The following is a 23,161-nucleotide window of genomic DNA, read 5'->3' on the forward strand; positions in this document are numbered from 1 at the left end:
TAGTAACTGCTCTTCTGAGACTGTTATCCCACGAGTTTTGACTTTTTCAAATGGATTTCATCTGAATTTTAAATCCACCTGGTGTCGTGCAGCCCCTATTTTGGAAACTGCCATAGAATTCACTCCAGAATACTACAGTGTTGTTGCAGAAATTTGCCAGAAATGGCACGATTACATGATTATCAACCTGTTATTAAGTTTAAGCAGACAAGCACACTGTGCCATGGTTATAACCTTCTCATAATGATGCACAGCCAGCTCTTCCCTATAACTTTTCTATAACTTTTTTTTTTTTTTAAATAGCTGACCATTTCTTTATAACAAACTTACATGTTATGCATTACAGTTAGTTGCAAGTCTTGTAGTCATGTTTTGTTTTGAGTTGTGCATGTACATGAGTACAGCATCAATGTGAAAACTAGAATATCTGTTATGGGTTGCTGCTTTTTGTGCAAGTACAGCACAACCTTGCTGGGAGTAGTGAACATTGGAGAACAGATGTATTGTAACAAATAATAATAAACTATCAAACAACATGAATATTTCTCCCAGGGATCAGAAAAAAAAGAAAGCACAAATAGTAGCATGCAACACAAAGTATTCCCATTATCCTGGAAATACCAATTTTTTGTTTACTCTTTAAATGGATATTATTTAGGAAATTTACTAAATAGTTACCTTGGTCCAGTTGAAGTGTACATACAGTAATCCCAGAGAAAAGCAAGGATATGGTCTGATTTTTTTCATACACATTGGAGCATTTTCATTCTGCTGCAACTAAGCAGAGCAAGTCTGCAGAAGCTACTGGAAGCAGTACTTCAAATTAGGGTGGGGGCTGGTTTGTAGGGAGAAATTTTTCATAAGTAAATCTTTTATTATTGTTTGCTATACAGCCTGTTTTACAAAAGCTATTTTGTATCATCCTTAAAGGAAAAAAAAAAAAAAAAAAAAAAAAAAAGAAAGAAAAGCTTAACAACTGCAAACTAACCCTGGAAAGTAAGGTCTCCTACCTAATCAGACTTACATTTATAGTAAAAGCACCCTCCCACCACATAGACTGAAAAAGAAACCTAGATAGCACATACAAAGCATGCCATGTTTAAAGATCATGTGAAATAAAACACCATAGAGCGTAAGAGAATCACTCATCTTTTCAATATCATGCATAGCTAGCAAACAATAACTTTACATGTCATTGCACTACAGCTAGCACTTCTTGTTCCTTCTTAATAGGCCACATGCTTCGTTATCTCAAATAGGTGCCTATGTGTGGTAACACACCTGTATGGCATTCCTGAGTAGTCTTCCCCTCTGCTCCTCAACAGTCTATGATTATGTAAGATCCTAAAGGTTATATACTTTGCTGTGTTGGAAATAATGTCACCACCTACCAACCAGGACATTATTAGCAGTAGCTGCAGTTTTAGAAGCTTCCTGATCACTAGGTATGGTAATCCGAAAACTCTAGGCATGCTTGCCTTCTTTACAGAGACAGGACTGACTCTGTACCCCAAGGTCGGCTCAGGGCTCACTCACATACATACTTCTAACACAGGTGGTTCTTCCATATAAGCATTAAACTGAATTTCCACTTCCATGGCATGGGTTACAGAAAGTTAAAGCAAAAAGTTAGTATAAAATATTTATCAGTTCCTAATCATTCAATAAGCACAAAAGATTAAATAAGTAAATTACTTTGCTCTTCAGAGGCATTATTGTATTAAAAGTGACTGTCATGAAAAGATATCTAGTCAAAAATCCAACTAAATTATCCAGCAAGAACATGTTTAAGTGTTACAAGAAAGCACCGAAGAACATACCTTAATTACTTCAGAACAGCAGCAGCCCCTAGTGGCATCCTGTTAATTGCCTCAACCATGGATTTACAGATATAGTAGAAGGTGTCCCTGCCCACACAGAGGGGTTGGAATTAGATGATCTTTAAGGTCCCTTCCAACCCAAACCATTCTACAATTCCATGATATTGAGTAAACTAATAGTCTGAAAATAAGAATCTTGCTGGTAAATTGCATGAAAACTGCTCTTCTCTCATTTGTCACTATACGAAAATTTTCAGTTTACATCTTTGAGTATGCTTTTGGATACTATTTCTACTCTTCCATAACTAAAAGTCACATAAGCTCTGTTCAGCATTGAGTGGAAGGTGTAAGCTCAGCAATACCTATACAGATGATATGAGTAGTGTTCACTTATTGTGAAGGAACTGGAGAAACGTTTTAAAAGACTACTAAAAAAAGTAAATATTTCAGCAGAAAGATATGACCAACCAGATCAATATATACAATTCTGCTTCTTTAAGGTTCAGTACAGTTCTTACACAGCATCTTCTGCAGCTTGCATTGACTGCTACCTCATTTTGAGCTGTAACTGAAGGCACTGAACTAACCAGCAAAAACTTTAGTGTTTTCTATCTTAGCTCCATGAATTCCAGTTTCCTTTCTTTCTCATTATTCTATTGTTACTTTTTTTTTCAGGTAGTCCAGTTGCTCTATTACAACCAGTTGTGAAGATAAGGGGCACAGCAGCAATGTATTTTCAGTATAGGGTTCTAAGCTTTAGAGTTTTTCCTTCCTATGATCCTGAGAAGAGCAAAAGTTTCTTAGACACCTTCCAAAAGGTCAATTGGACTAGGGCTGGAGCAACACCCGTGCATTAACAAATACATGAACATTCAAAAGACAAGAGATGAATGTGTAATGGGCAAGGGAATGTGTAATGGGCAAGGAAAAGCGCATGCTTTGTATTCAGTTGAAGGACACTTGAAACATTTTATCTACATGGCTATTTTTTAGGAAGTTATAAACAAAGCAGATTTCCCTAGGACTACCCCAAAAATTCTGGAGTCCACTAAAAAGAAACAAAACAAAATCAGCATCAGACAGATTTGGTAACATAGTGAACCTTGGCCCTACAACCCTGATGGCTTAAAAGTGCAGTGCTCATGAAACACAGAACAACGGTTTCTTAGAATAGACTTAAACATTTATTGTTCACATTTGAAATAATTTGATTCCTGACTTAACCATTGAAAGTCCTAATGCATCTGTAAACTGAGTATCACTATAAAACAATTTAAAATACCATGTAAAATAATATTATGGATGCATGTATTTCATTTCATGGTTTCTTAGCATAATCACTTTGTCTATTTACAAATATATAAAGATTTTGCGCTTTAGGTCACCTGAAATATCAAAGAGGTATTTTCAAATCACACAACTTAATAAATATATAACTTGTTTTGTTAAAAATCTACAGTATACTGTACATTCAAGTTGAGGCAAAAGAAGTTTTAATGCCAGTTAGACTTCAGACATAAATGAGTGTTTGCAATAATTAAACAATTCCTAAAAGTGCTCTGTCCATGATGAAAGGATTAGGATCCAATATTTTGTTACAGCCAAAGTTTCAGACCACTGCTTCATTCACAGAATCACAGCTTCTGTTACTAGAAAAATATCAAAGCTTTTATATATTTTTAATAAACATCTTCCAAGAGTTGCAAGAAACGGTCCAAAAAAAATAAGCCATGTGTGCGCACACCTACATACATCACAGTTCAGATCACCACATAATCTTCCAAGAATGAACAAACTCACAGCATTCAGTTTCACTTTAGAACGGTGTTTATGAACACATCGCTAACAGAACAGCAGGCAACCCTAGGAAATCTAAGGCAGTTGTTCTATGTGCAAGTTTCTACATAGCAAAGAGTGCCAACTCCAGTCTTCCTGTGACTTTGTGCATTACTCAATTTCTCCTTCGTCACTTTCCTCCCACTGATTTGGCTTGCTGTCTCCAGCAGGTTTCTTTGATGCCGCATTGGAACTGGTATAAAAGATAAAGTTAGTGTAAATAACTACATATTCATTTACAAATTACACTTCAGAGAGAATCACAATGCTGTTTTTACGATATTGATATTTTGCTATCAATCATAAGACCTAGATTAGACTTTCTGTAAATTATCACAACTTAGCCTCTGTTCTACATAGAGTTCAGCACTAAGAAAAAAAATATCCACATGATTTCAGATACCTGTTACGTGAAATGTACTGAGATGTCTGGCAGGGTTCAGCTGAAACAGGTCCACTCAGTGTACAGTGAGGTTTTCTTTGCTGAGATGTGGAATTCAGTAACCGACCGTCTTGGTCAGAACCTAGAAGGCATACATATCATTTAAAATACACTACAATAGAAAACATTTGAAGGACTACATCCTTTGTGTCTTCTGCAGTAAAAATACAAACAAAAAAAGCAAAACCAAAACCAAGCACAAACACTCCCCCTCCCAACTTTTTGCATGTCTATAATAATAAATACAGCCACTGGAACTTTAAAAAGTTAATTGCAAATCAAAAGCTTTGGTATACAGCCTTAAAAAAAATGAAGCTGCTCACACATCACTAAAATCAAGTCATTCTTCATGAGAAACAAGCCATAACATTTAAAATCTGTTTCTAAAAATAAAAACATTTTCTTACTATGGAAGATACACTTACAAAAGCACTACAGGAATTGCATGTAGGAGAAACAAGGAGGACACAGAATACAAGAGGCAAACTAGTTACCTAACAAGAATACAAATTCAACTGTTTTATCTTTACTTGCTAGTTCTTTTATGCATTTATCTAAAAATGCTGACTCCCACAACAAGAATCAGTTTAACAAAGATTGCTGTTACTTTCTAAGAAACAGGGCAGGGGAATTATCAAAAACTCAGCAGTAAAGACCAAAACACCGAATTTGCGTATTCAGCCATAAGGAGGGGTGGGAAATCAATTTATCAGTTTGAAAGAAAAAAAAAAAAAAAAAACATGAGAAAGAGGAATTCAAAAATATTTTAAATGAAAACAATATTCCAAACTACGAACATGTTATAAAACACTCATATAGCCATATTATCTTTTTTGAGGAAATGATTCTTCGAAGATTTGAATCTTTAAATCATATTGTTTATCACTCAAATTTATTTTATCATTATATTTATATTATAATCATACTTTACCTATAATAGATAATTATAATTACCTTATTATATTATTTTATCATTATTTACAGTATTTTTACAAAGGATTCTGTTTTACTGAATTTATATGGGAATGCATGTTTAGTATTGCCTCATCTCAAAGAGCAAATGCTGCGTTCTTCAGAGCTTGTTTCTGATCTATGAAGATCTCTACATGTCATGAGTTTTTGCAACAGCCTTGATAATGAATATGCCCACATTTTAATTAATTTGGTAATTCCAATAGTTCTCTGTTCTTACGAGCTAAGCTGTCAGGTACTTAACATTCACCTGATCCCTTCTCAGATCTAAGTTCATTACATAGGTAATTATCAGGCAGGGAATTACCAAGATTCCCTTTTTGAACTATCAGTTAGCCTGACAGGTAAAGGCATACAGTAAGTGAAATTGGTAAAGTTTCTCCTGGAAAGTTTTTTTATTTGCTTTTCCTGTATGTTTGTTTTGGGTAGGTTTATTTGTTTTAAGTAGTTTTACATCTTCTAGTTAAAAGGGGAAGAAAATCATACTACAGTAACATAATTTGAACCAAATACTTGCTTCCTAAGAAGGCACTTGAAGTTGTCACATTTTCAGAGTGCTTGTGATCAGTAGACATACTTAAGAACTGTTGCTTCAACCATGCTCCTCTATCTTCTTCAAATGCCTTTCTCTAGGAAAAAAAATGTCAGTTTACACTTAGGACCACACAAACAAGCTTAGTCTGCATTACACTGATGTTATTCCATCTAAAAATCAGAAGTCGTGGCATGTACATGCAACTAAAGTGAGCCAGCAGTTTAACACAGAATTACAGTCATGAGAGCAAGCCTTTAAATCCTACAAGGATTAGCTGAGGAGGTATTTATTTACAAGCCAAACCCCATGGCTTGTTTCACAGAGGTCTGAATAATCCCTTCATTTTACTGTTCTCCACTCCAGTGACACAATCTCCTATCACTGCCTCCTGTGCTCTCCTGCCCCCACAGTGCAGCACTACCTCCTGCAAGTACCCCTTATTTCTGAGCAGCTGCCAATAAGGATTACTACTTAAACCTCAACCTTCAGCTTTTTCATAAACAGATGAAGGTGACTGAAAATAACACTGATTATTTCCATCCAAAACTGAGCCAGAAAGGGGATGTTTCCTTTTCCAACTCCTCTATGAGCACAGAAGAGGAAAACACTGGCTAAAGACAATCTTCAAGAGGTCTAAAGGCTGTGCAATCAAGAGACAAGCTATTGTATCTCCAAAACCATCAGTGAAATGGGATGTTCCCATTATATATATATATATATATATTTTTTTTTTTTTACTGTATCAGCAGAAAATAGAACAAGCTTACTTTTTCCACAGATAACTATGAAACTTAGAGTACTGCTTCTACTTCCTTGTTTCTCCTTTCAAATTGTATTATTTTAACAAGCAGAAGCATAGGTAGTTAACGTTTTTGCTGCAATGTAGTCTTAAACATTTCTGGACGAACTATTAGTATTTCTCATCTCTCAACACTAAATGAAAAACTTGAAGAACATGTATCTATATATGTAGTGGCTTGTACCAATATTTGTCACTGCATGAACTACTGTTGTGCCAACATCTCAAGGAAAATCCAAAATATTCAGTTCTTGACATTTTATGTTCCCTCCTGCTCACTTGTAATCCCCTTCATGTTTTGACCTTAACTACTGACTAGAGAAAAGGACACATGCTAGAGCTCATTTATAGACATATCTACCCCCATTCCATTCCAGTATGCATGTTTACTGGATGGCTTAACTACAAGAACAGAAAGTGACCCTACTAAGACAAAGACAGCAGTTATTTTGTCTATCTGCAATAGTCATTGGTTTAGAAATGTTTAGAAGTCTTTGAGAACTCAACACCATAGCCAAATCTGACAAAAATTTGCATAAGCACAGGATTTAATAAAGCATTTAATAAATAAGCAGACTGATTTTTCAGAAGTGCTTAGAAATTTCAAAAGCTGCAAGAAAAATGGGTCATTCCAGTTGCAGTAATTGCATTTTCCAGTACACCTGAATTTTTTTTTTTTTGAAGTGCCAACTAAATGACCTGCCACAATTGCCAAAAGATGTTTTATACAGTATGAGAATAAGCTGCTTGTTAACATCTCCATACAGAAATTGTTAGATGGCTGCACTTCAGTGTGTGTTAAATAGTTTTATTCTAATAATAGCAACCCATCTTTCATAGCAATTCCTTTTCTAATACCTTTCCATTTTTCTAATACCTCAAGTCCTAATCTAATAGCAGCTTCTGTAAAACTTCTTCGTTCCTTCTCAAAATTCTTTTTTTGTTCTCGAAATAGCCTCCATTCTTCCTGAAGACGTTCTCTTTCTTCCAACAAATAGCAGTCCTGTAGTAACAGAGTGGTGTCATCATCACATGGAGACATAAGCTGCTGCTGCAAATATAAAGCAACGAAAGACTAATATTAATTTGGGAAGGCCTATAAAGATGTGCAGGATTTCCATAAATTCAGTTTTATTAAAAAAAAAAAAAAAAAAAAAGTTGAAGTTTGATATACAAACAACACAGTTGATGGGGCCAGGGTTTCAGGCAGGTAACAAAACATCTCTGTTCAGGCAGCTGACCCCAGCCTCCTCCCTCGTATTTGTTCACCCTCCCCCGTCCCACCACCACCCCCCTACCCCACCCCCCCAAAATTATTCTTATCAGAATTACAAACTCATTAGATTACTAACCAACTAACTAGCACGCATACTCAGACCAACCACTAAGACTTCCTATTAAAAAGCATAATCAAATAAAGGAAAAAGGTTCAGAGGTGAGAAGTGACATATTAAACACACACACACACACACACACTCAATTGAGAAAAAAATTAAAGCCTGCTACCTGTAACAATTGTTGCTGAGTTTTGATCATTTCTTTACACTGCTGAATTTCTAATTCTAGCTTTTCAGTTTCCAGCTCGTGGTCTTCCCTTGAAATTACATCTTTGTCATCCAAAGCTCTTAAATGCACACGTGACACTAAGGGAAGAAAAAAGCTACTTAGGACAAAAATCCCTCACAGCACTGGGGGCTCAGAGTAATAGCAAAGGTTTTTAATCTGTATTTGTTTTATCCCAAAAGACATGTACATATTCAAAATTACTTCTATCAGAACAAGAGCACCAAAACTGGTGCTACACACACAGTAACCAGTAACTGGCACAATAACCAGTTCAGAAAAAAATTACAACGTATCTGTTTTACATTTCCCTGGGTAAATTACAAGTCTGCACTGCAACAGAAGTGTCACACACAAAAAACACTTGCTTCAGCAGTTATTTAATGAAAATCAAGACAAATGAAGACTTCTCTTCACTGATATGTTGTTAGCCTATTCTTCTGAGCCAATTTTTGAAGGGCTTGGGTGTTCATAAAATATGACAGTAACTATATATATCACAGACAAAAAAAGAAAGACTTTTCCCTCAAGTTCTGTGAAGGGGAAACAGAGCTTACAGCCAGAACATTGTGTGCGTATTTTTACCCCAGCAAAGGAATCAATTAGAGGAATAAAATGTATTTTTGTACAATCATATAATGCAGAATTTTATTTCATGCACAACTATCATAGTGATCATAATAAGCCAAATTTTGATCCCCTGGTGACAGCAATTGAACATTAACTGAATGCTAAGGAACTAGAACAGTCATCTCTGTAAATTAAAGAAAAAAAAAAAAAAAAAAGAAAAAGAAAGGTGACTCCAAGAAAAGCACAAATACACAAAGCATTTTTTCCTGATGCTTACAATTACTTCTCAGTTAGCTATACAAAATGAACTATTACTCAGAACAAGTGATCTTAAAATCCTTTCTATGGCATAAACATGTTCTTATAGACCATCTGCTCTTTTATTTGCAACTGAATGCATGACCTTCTCGGTATTATTCCTGTCTGCAAACATCCCTGTGGTAGCAGCAGCATTTGCTTACATGGGAAAAGTAATACTAGGAAAGAATTTTATATATTTTTAGCTGTCTTTTAATGCTGTTTAACAGCTGGAAATGAGAAGAGTCCAGCACCATTCCATCAACCAGTTCACTTTAGAATGCCAGCAGAAGACTTAGAGGTATGGATGTGGCAAGGCTAAGCTCCAGGAAGGATTTACATATTTTGCATCCGTTTGATTCAAATTGTTATATCTGCATTATTCAAACAGCTCAAAAAGGTGGGAAAAGAAAACAAACATTTATTACAGGGCATGTATTTCCAAACAAAAGATAATTATTTCTTCAGAAAATCGTTGCTTACTGTGCCAAACGATTAATCATGTCTGTTTTCAGGATAACAGGCTTGCTATGCAATTGCTTTCCTAACTTCATTCAGTTAAAACTCATACCAAAAATGTAAATCACAAGCTTTTTCAGGAAGTCTACCAGGTCACAATCCCTTCTATTTTAGCTTTTATGTAGTTTAGACAGACTGTAAAGTAAATTCAAAGATTATGATACCAAATGAAGTTAGCAGCATTTTATATGTACATGTAATTGTGTTAATCATCACCTTGGTTGTCCAGCTTTTCAACATGATTTTTCAACATTCTCCATTGTTTTCTAATGCTGTTGGTAAGCTGCTCTCGCACAGTTTCACATGACAGTTCCCACATATTCTCTTTATTTAATTCTCCGATGTCCTCCTCCAGGTCTGACAACACCTGTAAAAGTAGAAGCGAAGTGTGATGCAAACCACCTTACCATTTCAAGTAGACATATTTGTTTATTTAAATATGTATACAGGTTTAATTTACCAAACCAAAGTAAAATTAATATATATAGAAAAGATTTTTCTTCCAGGGAAAATTTGTCTGTTAGAGAGTAATTCCCTGATGGCATAATGATGAAGAAAGAGAAGTAATGTGGCACTCCCCAAAACCGTGACACGAAGACAATTTATAAAGGTAGCAAGACTCTAACTTAGCATCACAAATCTCCACAAAAGAAGTTCAGATTGCTGAGAAGTTCCATTGTTACAGGCTCACTACACAGAACGAGCAGGATTTTAGATGGTAAAGACAGTGTTTCCATTATCTATAAAGACTATTTTTTTCCTTTTGAGAACTAAGTAAATCCAGAACACACCCTATGGTACAATGGAAGTAGCCCATTCAGTTGCATTTCACCCTATTGTTCAAATACCAAACCTGAATGCCATCTCAAAGAGATGAGACAGAAAAGTCTGAGAGGACTAGCCCGCAACAACTTAGTGGATATAAATTAATAAGCTATAGCTATTTAAACACCTGACATGAATACCCCACTCCTCTCAAGCATCTAAACCATTCTATACAAGCCTCTTTAGCTACAAGTACATAAGAAAAATGTGATGGGAAATTCCAAATTAAGTTCAAAGGCATCTAAATAATTCATTTACATATGAAGTAAGTACTTTCTTTCAAACCTGTATCATTTAAGATCTTAAGGAACAAAGCAAGAATTGTAAGAAAAAAAAAAAAAAACAGTATTTTTTTTTAGAGGTTTTTGTCATTTTATATAAAAACATTCATTTATATACGTATACATACATGTATGTGTATGTATGCATGCTAACCTCATGAAATCCTAGTCTGGAGTAGCCATAAAATATCCTGTGTAAAAAAAAAAAATACTTAGGACTGGAGAAAAAACACTAAGCCATCTCACTTGGGAAAAAACATATTCCTCCAATGTACCAGCAGCTCTGCAAAATGAACTAACTGGTCTAACCCATGGACTAAACAGAACACACACTAATTACATTTCCTCTACCCTCACCCTCTGTGGTTTCTATGGAAAGCTTTAACAGTTTAGAAAAGTTCATACGGCTTCCCTTTTTGTACTTTGTCCCTCATTTGTCATAGTGTTGAAGTCAGTGCCTGTGTGCTCAGCTGAACTGAAATTTCACAACAGTTGATTCTTTTTTCCTTAATATTATGTTGCTTTTCTATATACATTTTTACACACATAGTGTTCAGCACTTCATTTTTTTCATTTACTGAGTACTGGTACAGTAGTTCTATGTGTCTGGGCATTAAAACATCTATCTTAACCACATTTCCACCTTTTATGGAAATACTTGATAAGCACCTTGGAAGCCAGTTTCAGCTTCCTACTATGAAAGGCAGACGAAATCCAAACTGCATCGTTATAGAGAATTACATACAGGTAACTACATCTAACATTTATCTGAAGTATACTTTCAAGCTTCCCACGTATTGACTAGGAAGAACAGACTTGCTATTGTTCATGGACAGAATTAGACCATTTAAACATGGGTGATTTCAAGTACAGCACAGGGTATGTAATCCACAGCAAGTCCTACAAGAGAAAGTTTACCTTTTTGATGATCAAATGGCTCCAGCACTGCAAACTATCACACATTTAATTTTAACTGAAGGGTACTTACTGGCCCATCTTCAGACCTTTCTTTAGGTTTTTGTTTCTGTGGTGGGAGAAGTGAAATAATCTCTTTCTTCATTTGCTGAAGAACTTTTTTCAGCTCAGCATTTTCCACTAAAAGCTGCTTCTGGCGTTGCTCATAGTCACTTAACAGAACTTTGTACATTTCTTCTTCATTTCTAGAAGCAGAAATCTTACAGTAACAAGACAACAAATACAGCATATGTGTCAATTAATGTTGTTCTATAACAACTAGAAGTTCACCTGGCTTCTGTCTTATCAGTCCTCCATGCACCTCTCTTCCCATCAGCTCTACCAACATAATTTAGAACTTCCATAGCTGCAAGTGAAAAGGATATTTCAAAGCATGAAAAAATATGCAAGTATATGAATACTCAGATAACACTACATTTACTTGTTTGCTTTTACACATAATTATTGTCAAGAGACCACATTACCTAAATGTTTCCCTCAGTCTTAAGACCCAGATGAGACCATGTTGCCCTCCTGAACAACAGTAAGATAATCAAGAAAAATAAATAACTTCTTGTGTTTGGAAACCTGGGGTGGGCGTGTTCTCATCCTGTCTCTTATTTTATACATTTCTTAACAGCACTTTCATCCATATTTCAGCTTTTATATAAATCGATTATTTTGAAATCACATCAGGTTAGGAGTCAAAGTTCAATTCTAGTTAGCTCTCAAGGAAACAGGAACTAGATTTAAAAGCTGATTATTTTGACCTTGCTGATACTTCAACTAGCATTATCTAACCAGAGTCAGCAACATGATACAAGTTAAGATTTGTTCACCTTAGGGTGAGGCTTCTAGAGATTACTGTGCTGATATCTAGTGATTTTCTACTGTCAAAATAGGTGTTCCTGCTACGGCATCATAATCCAACCTGGCTTACCCACATGCAGTGTCGAACTAGACCAGCAGAAAAACCAACTCAGCAACATTATTTTTTTCTGGTTTAGTGAACCATTTTTGTTCAGTAAAAATATAACATGCTACAAATGGCAAACAACTGAGAGCATTTGGAGAGTAGCAGAAGGGATAAGAAAGGAAGATCGGGACTTCCTTTCCAATGACAGTCTCCATGCTTTGTCTGAGATAGGAATTTCACAACACATTCACTGATCCACAAGTTAAACACTTGGGAAAGCGATATGAATACACTCCGAACCAAATTTAAGCATTTTTAAACATACAGAACAAACTATTTTGTTCTGGTACTCTACTTACCAATTTTTTTGTCCTTTTTGTTCATGACTAATTGATGTAAGCGTTCCTTTAATTTGTTATATTCTCTCTCTTTCCTCTTCATATCATGATTGTACTGTGTAGCTCTACTTGAAATTATGTTTTGCAACTTCTGTACCTAAAAACAACCACATAAAAAACAGATTTCATCTAATGCATATAAGGAAACATTTCTTCAGAAAACCAAAACAAAGAGGAGAAGTGAAATAACATTTATTAAAACTGCTTCTGGTTAAAGGAATTGACAACAGAAATCAGGAGTACTCTCCTAACAAATAGGTTCTGACCTGTCTCAGGAAGTTTTGTTGCTTTTACGCACAAACCAACACCACAAGCAACATATGCTACAGTTCGTCAGTACAACTAAGCACATTTTTTAGTGATTCAAGTGATAACCTTCTCTGGCTTCAGTAATTAATGTTTGGGATTTGATTAACTCTAAAGTAGGTTTATTAGCTTTACACTAAAAAATAATAAACACATTGCTCCTTTTGGATAGCAGAATTGAAAAGAAAGACTATTTTATTTAGTCTATAAGAACAAACATATCATAAAGCACATTCTAGACCCATACTATCATTAGTGTTTGTTTTTTTTTTTTTCCCCAAAGCATCAGTTTTAACTTTAACAACATGTAGAACATTCAACATTTTAAGCTAGAACTTTATGAAGTTCATTATAAACAGATACTACTATGATTGCTAACTACATGAAAATGTTTATGAATGCAGAGAACATTCATGGAAATTTAGGAGCCATGTAAGTACAGAGGGCTGGGGAGAACGTGGAAACAAAATCCAAACTAAACAAAGTGTTTTCTGATCTTGGTTCTTCTAAGAATCTAAAGTTTAATGAGTGTGGGTTTTGTGGTCCATCCCCTGCCCCCACTCTCCTCTACAATATAACAAAAAAATAAGTGCTCCTATACATATAGGCTTGAGGAAGCAACTGAATCACACTGTATCCTCTTATATCCTTAATATAAGATATTAAATTTTAATATCTTAATATTTAAACATTACAAAATAAAGTTAAAATCAAAAAGTATGAGAAAACTGCACGTGTTTCTATAGTACTATCTACCATTACTATAACTTGGACCTACGCCTTGCAGAACCTATTTAATTTATGTAATGTGTCAATTTCTTTGCTGAAATACAACATTCATTAGAAAAAAAAAGAAATCAAAGTAAACAGCTACCAGATACCATGCAAACATCATACTACTGAAAACCTATGTAATAATCTGTGTTGATGTACATAACTCACTTCATCCTTCTCATTTTTAAGTAACTGGTGCAAGTTTCTGTTCTTGCTTTGCAGTTGTCTGTCCCTTTCCTGAAGTCCAACTATTTCCCTTTTAGATAATTCCAGCTGTTCCTAGAAAAAGGAATGTTGATAGTTCAGTATCAATACAAAAAAACAAACTGCAAAGTCACCTCATTTGAGTTAAGTCTTCTTATATTTGACCTCTGATGTTTCTTGATCACTTTGCACTTTCAGTGACAAATTAGTTCTATCTTCTGGAGCAAGTATGATTCTCCAGTACAAAGAAACACTCCCATCCACAAAAAAAAATAAAAAAAATATTTAGCTTGGTATTTAACATATCTTATCTTATACAATTACTGCTTTTTCAATAAGTCAGGATTCTGTAAGCGTATCTCTACCACAGGATTGAAGGTGGATACTTAGCAACCTGTTTTAATTTGGGACTACCATTTTACTGGAGTGTTTCTCTTAAATAATCCAGGGAACAATTAACATAGATATGTAAATTGTGACCATAGCAAAACAAATAGGACATTTCACATATATAGAATAAGGCTGGACAAATGATCCCATTGTAACAGATTATGCACAACTGGCATTTAAGAACTTTCTTCCACAAACATGTGACTCAAACCTGAAAATGCCACCTTGAATGGTCAGAAGAAAACACTACATACAAACTCTTTTCTTGCGTGTGCAGCGAGCTAGAAGTGAGTAAAGTTATGTAAGCATCAAAAGTTTCTAAGCAGCAAATCACATCTGAACACATTTAACACAATAGCATATGTCAAGAGGATTGCCGCACGATATCTGAAAGAGTTTACATAAGAAACCTTGTATGGGGACAGATAAATTAAATGTCCTGACATTGAAGTAGTGCTAGCAAGTTTTTTTGCATTCTCAACTTAAAAGCCATTTGTCTAGGAAAAGTATCATACATAGTGTATTAAAATGACTATAGTTACACTTGAGTTTTAAGGTCACATCAAAACACTCCTGTGTGGCTGACTAATCTCAGCAGAAGGGCTCCTGTGATTTTGAGAAGCTATAGCACTATTTGACAAGGAGAGTGCTGGACAGTCTTACTGAAAAACAAACTTATGAGGCCCTTAGTCATGCACTGGATTTTTATTTTTTCTTCTCCATGCAGAATCAAAGGAAACAACAGTCTTCTGATATGACTGCACATGAGTACCCATGAAGTAGCATAAGCTGTGAACTTCTAATGCATCAGCTATTCAACAGTAGCAGACCTGTTTCATTTTACACCACAGGATAAATACCCACAATCTCATTTTTGGCAGCAAGCTTCTGAGCAGTCTTTATGAAAAGGCTATGTGGTCAGCTATTCAAGGAATTTAACAAAAAAAAAAAAAAAAAAAGCTACACATATGGAGAACGAGCGGTAAAAGCCCTGTGTAGGTTGCTTTTCCTAGTACATGTCACTATCACTGATTACAATAATACTGTGAATTTATCTTTTAGAACAGGGTATGCCCTATTAGATGATATTCAATGAGCTGAACTGATGCGTTTAGCATTTTCACCTACAGCATGCATTTCCATGCAACACTTCCAAACTGAACAGTCTTCCCTCTTCCTTGAGGAAAGATCTAAGCAGGTTTTCCATTCTTTCACTAATTCACATTTCATTAACAAATCTTCCACTTCCAAAAAAAAAAAAAAAAAATCAAAAACAAGAATGCACATACAAATACAAACACAGATTAGAACTGGGGAGGAAAACAAAAAAATTCACTCACTGTTAAGAACGTACAGTATCTGTTAAACACAAGTGCTGCATTATATTGGTGGAATTATCTTGTTTTCTACCTTTAATTTAGCATAGGAGTTCTGTAAGTGATCCATATCACTACCCAGTTTCAGGTGCTGCATTTCTACTTCTTCCTGAGCTCGAAGGTTCTTGTGCTGCTGTACAAGCAATTCATTCATGCAATTTATGATGGATATTAAGTTTAATTCTTTTCCTTTCGGCTCCACATAAATAGAGGGGAAGCCCAATGTTGTCAATTCCTGGTGAAAAACAGAGGGGAGAGGGGATAAATAAGGGGTTCAATCTCTCAGATAAACAATAACAGATGAAATCCTATATGAAGAAAAATATATATTCCACACCAACTTTAGCATTAAGAAAGAAGCCTTCCTAATCCAGTGCTTCTTCACTACCAAAACTGGTTTAATGTCATCTTCAAACAACGGCGAATAAACAAGAAGATCTGGCTTACCCTATTGAGATAGGATATACTCTGTTCAATATTCTCTTCTGTGCAAAAGGCACTGAAAAAGCTGTGCATGCTTTTGGATGAAGGCAGTGGCAAGCGTAGCACTTGTGGGTTCATGCTTGGGGGTGATATCTTTTTTTCTGAGGTATACTGAAAAATATTTTTGCTATCTAAAAGTTAAAAATATTAAGAAACAAGTCAGGGATGATAGTTTAAGACATCATATACAAAAAAAAAATTTTAAAAAACAAATCCCTTAAATACCAAAATTATTCTTTATAGACACTTACAAGTCTAGAGCTTAGAATGTCATCTATAATGAAATATTACAACGTAACATATTAAACAATTCACAATAAAAAGAAGGATAGCTAAACTTCTACAGAAAATCTAAAGATTTCACAACATTTTCAGGTGTTGTATCTTTCAACTTTTACTATTCCTGCCTCCATGAAAGAACTCTCCTACCTTTTTTCGTAATTGCCTTGCTAAAAAACATATGTGCTTTATTTATACAGGTGCAAAAGCTGTAAATTTAGTTACAAATTCCTCCAAAAATATGATATCCTTAGTCAAAGCAAGTGTGTACTATAATTAAATCTTCCACTAGGTAGAAGCAGGCAAAAAAAAAAATCTCTTTTAATAAATTTGTCATCATTTTATAAGGCATGAGAACGTAGAACAAATTAAGAATTCTCTGAAAGTGCAAGATAATCTGAAAAGTATATTTAAAAAATTGATTAGAACTTTCATTCGTATATATATATATATACATATATATATATGAAAGAATAGTATTTTAAAGCAGCATTTCTACAAGGACTTGATCCAAAAAAAAAAAAAAAAAAAAAGCTTTGTATCTACTAGACCAGTTAACAGCATGTTAAATAACATGAAGCATCTCATTCATAAAACCCCACTCACTCTTAAGCAGCTATAATACCACCGGTAGAGCTAGCAAATCCACTAAATTCAAAATATTACTAGTTTACCTGATGACAGCACTGGCACAGTAACAGTCTTCCAATCTCCCATAGCAACAAGGGCAGGCAGGGTACCTGAGCAACTGGTTCAGCAGTGAAGTATTTAGTAGAATTCCCGACAATGGGTGTTACGTAGGCATCTCCTAAAATAGCAAGAGCATTTTAGATTAACAGTAGCATCTAATACAGCTAGGAGATTAAAGGAGGCATAGGAGAGAGAGACTACTGAACTTAAGCCACATGACATTTGTCTACTTCTTCACACAGTGTAGAACACCATAAGCACACCAAAAATTATACTGTAGAAATGATGTATCTGTATTTAGTTAGACGTGAACTTAACCAAGTCTTGTAAACCATCAACTAAAACACCATGCACACATGGAAAGTATAAAGACATTTTAGATAACCCACTTGTTTCTGTCAACATACATCAGAGAAAGCACAGCAAGCCAAATATTTAATATTTTTCTGCAATATAACCAGGAAGCAAGATAAATTTATGTGAAGTTTTAACATAAATCTGTCTTAATGAAATTATTAACAGGTGACAAAGGCTCTAGAAAAGATTTATTGGCCAACAGAGCAAAGGAACTTTTATATATTTATATATATATATATAAATAATGTATTAAATATTTAACTATATAGATTTAAACTTAACCTATGTACCTTAATATACTACGTATACACAGTTATACTACCTTTCCCTGGCAAGCTGCTTGCTTATTTGCAAAATCTCCAAAACTGCTGAAGGAAAAGGCAAAGCCTTACTCCATTGGCACAGCCACTGAGTACAGTACTGGCTCTCTGGAAGCCAACCAAAATTCATTCATAAGAAAGAAGCAGCTGATTGTCCCCTCACCCTACCTCCACCTCCCAGTCTGAAGGCATGCAATAGTGTTAGAGTTGACACACTGCTGGAAAATTAAAGCCCAACTTGGATGTTGAAGATCCGGCCAGTGTAAGCCATCAGCTGTTGGGTGAACAATGACACTTCAGGGAAACTATTCATCTGACAGGAAAGAAGGCTTTCATTTACTTCATTAATACTTCAGATCAAAATCTCAAGTCAATTTAAGATGGACTCCATAGGCTTTTGCAGTACAGCCATGTTTGCCACTAATTCCTCCTAACGTGCACTCAGGGAAAAGGAACTTCTGAAGCTCTGACACTAAAACCTTGTATTTTTATCATTGTGGGAAAAGCTATCATTTGGAAAACCAATCTGCTGTCTATTTAAGACACCAGATGTTTGTGGGTGGTCTGCTATCCATAAGGTCCCTTGAGAACAAAAAAGAGACAATAAGAACCCTTACTGATATTTCAAAGCACACAACATAATGCCCAGAGTAATACCAAGTTTTAAAGAAATCCTATTGGTACACAGCCACATCACAGAGTGTTCAGCACTAGAAAATAAGGTATCCACCTGGATGAATACTTCTGCAGGTTCACATACTTGTATAAAAAGATAAACAATTATTCCTCAGATGAGTTGAAACATTGCAGCAACTACTAAACTGCACATCAGAAAGCACACATAAGGCAGGGAGAAAACAGTAAACGTAGTAACAATCTAGAGGCTGTTGTTTATTAAGAAATTGATTCTTTTCTCCTTGCCCATTCACATTTTTCAGTGTTTTCTTCCTGCAAAACTAAGATGAACAGAAATGAACTAAGTGAACATTCAGACTCTAAAGGCAATGACTGACTTCACGGCAGGTCTGTAAGGCTCTCTCTTCTTTGTTTTTCCCCACCACCCAAGTCAACGGTGCTTTTAAAAATGTAATTCAAAATCAAAATAAAGATTAGGAGGACATATTTCATAGAATATCCCAAGTTGGAAGGGACCTGTGAGGATCATCAAATCCAATTCATAGCTCCACACAGGTCTACTTACATTCTTATTTGGCTTCTGTTGGATCCATCAGATAGAGAAACCTGCAAATAAAAGGGCGGATAAAAAGTCAAATTAAACAAGTATATTCTCATTATTGGTGTCATTGTAATCCTGCATTCTAATAATGTATTTCAAAAGGTTCTTAAGAAACTCAAAACACAAATTCCACTAAGAACTATTGGAAATTCTACAAAAACACTACTCACATTTCATAGATGCAATTAATTTCAAATAGATTGGCATTTATTCTTTAAGAGACTGCATAACCATTATGAGATCTTTCCACCCTCATTCTCTCTAAGTACATCACCAGTCTACAGGTCTCTACAGTGCAAACACTGTTTGGGTTGAGAGGTCTGCATCAGAATAATGCTTGACTGGACTAATCCACATGAGGGAATACAATAATTCTCTAAATTTTAGTCCTGTAACCTGCATGCCATGTTATTCAGCGTAGATATTTTCTGAAGACTACTTTCTGGTGACACATTGTTTCTACATATACCAGCAAGAAGATAAAATGAAAATTAACAAAACAAACAAACAAACAAAAAAAAAAACACAGGTTCAAAAGGATGTCTAGCAAAGATACAGAATGCAAGAATACTCAGGCAGTACAGTAAAGTCCAGATAATACAACTATATTCTTCTCACATCAGTCAGCCATGAAGGATCTAGAGCCTTTTGTCGTGAAAGGGCAACTAGCAGTACACTGCATATTGGTCAATACAACAGAATTAAAAATAAAAATGAAGATCTGGTGAGTGCTAAACTCAAAAACTTCCTCCAACTGTTAAACCAACACACTAAAAGTAATTCAGATTGCTATATGGCATCGGAAGAATGCACTAGCTTTGAAGCAGTGATCATTTCAGAGAGCGGTCACTATTTTGTACATGCACCATCTTTGCACGCTGTATTTAGAATTAAACTCAGATGCGCAGAACGAGACAATCCCTGTGTCAGCTGCAAAAAGGAATGCCACAAGCCTTTAGTCCCATGCTAAGATCAACTCATCAGTTCCACATGGCTTCTGCTGCCAGTTCAGGACCTTAGCCACGACTTTTGAAGCTATCTAGTGATTAAGATCCATCAGCTACATTTCCTCACCAATCTAGGCAGCTCCCCTGGAGCAACGCAGCCCAAAATAGCCTCACTGAAGTATGCAAGAGCTAAAGATGAGCATCCCTGATCAAGACAGAGGAGATGCAAAATTAATTTATCTAAACTGTATTTATAAGGGACTCTAACACCCTTTTAACCACCATATCAAAGAACTGTATTTTTTGAAGCTGCATTTTCTGTAATTATGGAAGTATAATAAAATAATAAACAAGATTTAAAAGTATTTTAGGGATCTCCCTAAGCTATCCGAAGTTAACACAAAGTCTTGTTCACCTTTTTTTAGTTAAAGATTTGTTGTTTTGGTTTCGGTTTTGTTGTTTTTTTTATTCCTCCTGTTGTGATTCCCACCCCCTTTAAATCGTGGCTGGGAAAACAGGCAGTAGGAAGCTAAATCAACACTTGCTGTTTCCCAGCACTTCTTACTAACTCCAAAAATCTGACTGACCATCGGTGGCAGGGGGGAGAAAAGAACAAGTCTCTGAACAGCCAAATCTGCTGTAACTACTTAATGATTTTCTTTCTGTGCCCATTCCAGCATACAGGGATTTGTTGCAGCCATTTCACCAATAGATCTGATGACTCACCCAAAAATCTGTAATGATCCAGTGCTTGCCAGGCAGTTCTCTGCCCATTGGCAGCATCACTTTTGTTCCAGTCAAGAAATTGGGTGAACAAAACCTAGGAGGATTGTTTAAAAAAAAAAAAAAAAAAAAAAAAAAGCCTCTGGGGCCCAACTTCACATGAGTGAACACAACAGCAGAGCCATCTCATTGCAACTAAAAAAAAAAAAAAAAAAAACTAACAAAAACCCCACCCCAAAAAGATATGCATACTAAAAATAACAGAGAGCTTGATTAACATCAATAATCAAACCAAAGAAGTCAGAACAAGTACAAAAGAAAAAAAAAATTAAAAAGCCATTGTGATGATAACTCAACTCCTTGAAAGTCACCTGAAGAGTTATTTATTTATTCATTTAAACAAAAACCTACAGGACTAGCCCCACAAACTCCTACATAATACACTAACATTTATTTTCCTTTTCAATAGAAGTTTACTCTAAACTTCAAGAGTAAAACCACGTCACAAGCACAGAGGTGAAAGGAGCTGCTCTTGAAACGACTGTTCTGTGGTTTGGGGAACAGGGGAAGGATTGATAATGACTGTGCCAGAACTCAAGTCAAATCCAACCTCATAAGGCTGAGTTTAGACTGTGTCACAACTGAAGAATCATGAGCAATAAGCACTAGGATTATAAACTTCACACAACACAGTATATTTAAAATTTCTGAATATTGTATTTAACTTTAGAAATGAGTAGCTCTGAGCTGATAAAAATAATTCAGACAACCCTGTGTTAGAAGAAGTGAATAGCATGTTATAGCATTGTACTGTGATCACATTACACCATCTGGTCATTTCTAACCTACACAGGGCGTGACTTAAATGGGAACTGCAGGATCTGGTAACCCAGAAAACTTTTTCCTCCCCTCAGGTAGGGAGGGGCAATTTTGGGGGAGCATCCTCCCCCACTCCCCAATGTCACAACATCTCAGAAAAAAAAGAGAAGAGTCCAATGCCTTCTCTGTATATTAAGTACTTGTACAAAAGTTGCAACATGTACACAGATTTTGGCTTATAAATTTGAGGAAAAAAATATATCAAAAGGTTAGTTATTAAACATTTTCTTAACAGGCAACATAATTCCTTCTACAAAAATTATATCCCAAGAGTAGCTGTAAATCTGCTTAAAGCTTTTTACATTTGTCTAGTAATCCAGAGATGCCCAACAGATGGCTTTTATCCGGATAAAACAAAGACACCAGTCCATGTAAATTTAGGGTACACACCAGTCATCACATTGTAGGTTTACAAATATCCCTGGTAAGGTCACCAGAAACAGATTTCTTTTATTCATGTAATCACCATGGAAGTCCATACGTTTCCTCCCTAGAGTTTTGACAATTATTTTCTCTCTACAGCAGTTTTAATAACAAAGGTCACAATTAGCACTAGAACACAGCTCATATTCAGTGATAACTGTATATTTGGAAGAACTCCTTCCTCTATAAAGAACCTGTTACAGTTTTAGTGGACTTTCTTTAATATTGTAATTTTAATGACAGGCCTTGAAATCAAAGCAGATCCCAGGTATTTCCTCCCCACTTTTACAATACTGTGGCAATTTAATCACTATTCTAATAACTGGAATAAAAAGGGGGGGGGGGGGGGGGGGGGGAAGGGGGAAGGAGGGAAGAGGATGTACAAGAGAGGGCTTCCTTCCACTTGTCTACATTCCATGGGCACATTTCTTTAAGTCATGCCCAATTTCCAACTAAACTCAGTGTGGTCAAAAGTAACCTGAAAAAGCAAGTCAAACCACACAGCCTATGGGTACTGCCTGCCAAGTACCCTTCACTTCATTATGAGCATACTATGTTCAGAAAACCCCCATCTATACTTGTCAAATCCATTTTACTTTAAAAGAACGTCAAGAGTTTAACAAAAAAAATATGATCAAACATTTGATCTTCTCAACAAGTACAACCACACAAAATACACCCTTACACCTGATAAAAATCTCATGTTTGACAATTTTTGACAATTGTCCTTGCTCCCTCCCAAACACTCAGATCAGATTATAGTCCTCGTAACCCAGCACCTCAAGATTCAGCTCTACCTTTGTTAAACACAGATGACTGATAAATTTTGTTAACGCAGCCACTGAAAAAATTGTAACACATGAAAATGTTTTATCTGGCTCCTAAATTCCTACCCTACTTTGAACTAACGCTATGGATCTTCACATCAGCATTTTCCTATTGCTAAAGAGTAGCACTATTTCTGATGATATTAAAAATTCTTTTCTTCTGCATTCACAAACCACTTGCTACACTTAGATGGAACAGAACATCTTGCTACCAAACCT

General features: G+C 35.5%; 1 protein-coding gene across 1 annotated transcript; it reads right to left on the reverse strand.

The window, feature by feature from the left end:
• Positions 1-3,767: 3,767 nt before the first annotated feature.
• SSX2IP (SSX family member 2 interacting protein) lies at positions 3,768-17,256 on the reverse strand (the record flags this gene model as incomplete). Its single annotated transcript, XM_084291550.1, has 13 exons — positions 3,768-3,849; positions 4,060-4,180; positions 5,588-5,699; positions 7,282-7,455; positions 7,911-8,047; positions 9,570-9,720; positions 11,448-11,619; positions 11,705-11,780; positions 12,689-12,824; positions 13,976-14,086; positions 15,812-16,012; positions 16,225-16,391; positions 17,214-17,256. 13 exons carry the CDS (start codon positions 17,254-17,256, stop codon positions 3,768-3,770), a joined length of 1,683 nt encoding a protein of 560 aa, XP_084147676.1.
• Between the last annotated feature and the right edge of the window lie 5,905 nt (positions 17,257-23,161).

This window comes from Netta rufina, assembly GCF_964035555.1.
Source record: "Netta rufina genome assembly, chromosome: 8".
Taxonomy (NCBI): domain Eukaryota; kingdom Metazoa; phylum Chordata; class Aves; order Anseriformes; family Anatidae; genus Netta; species Netta rufina.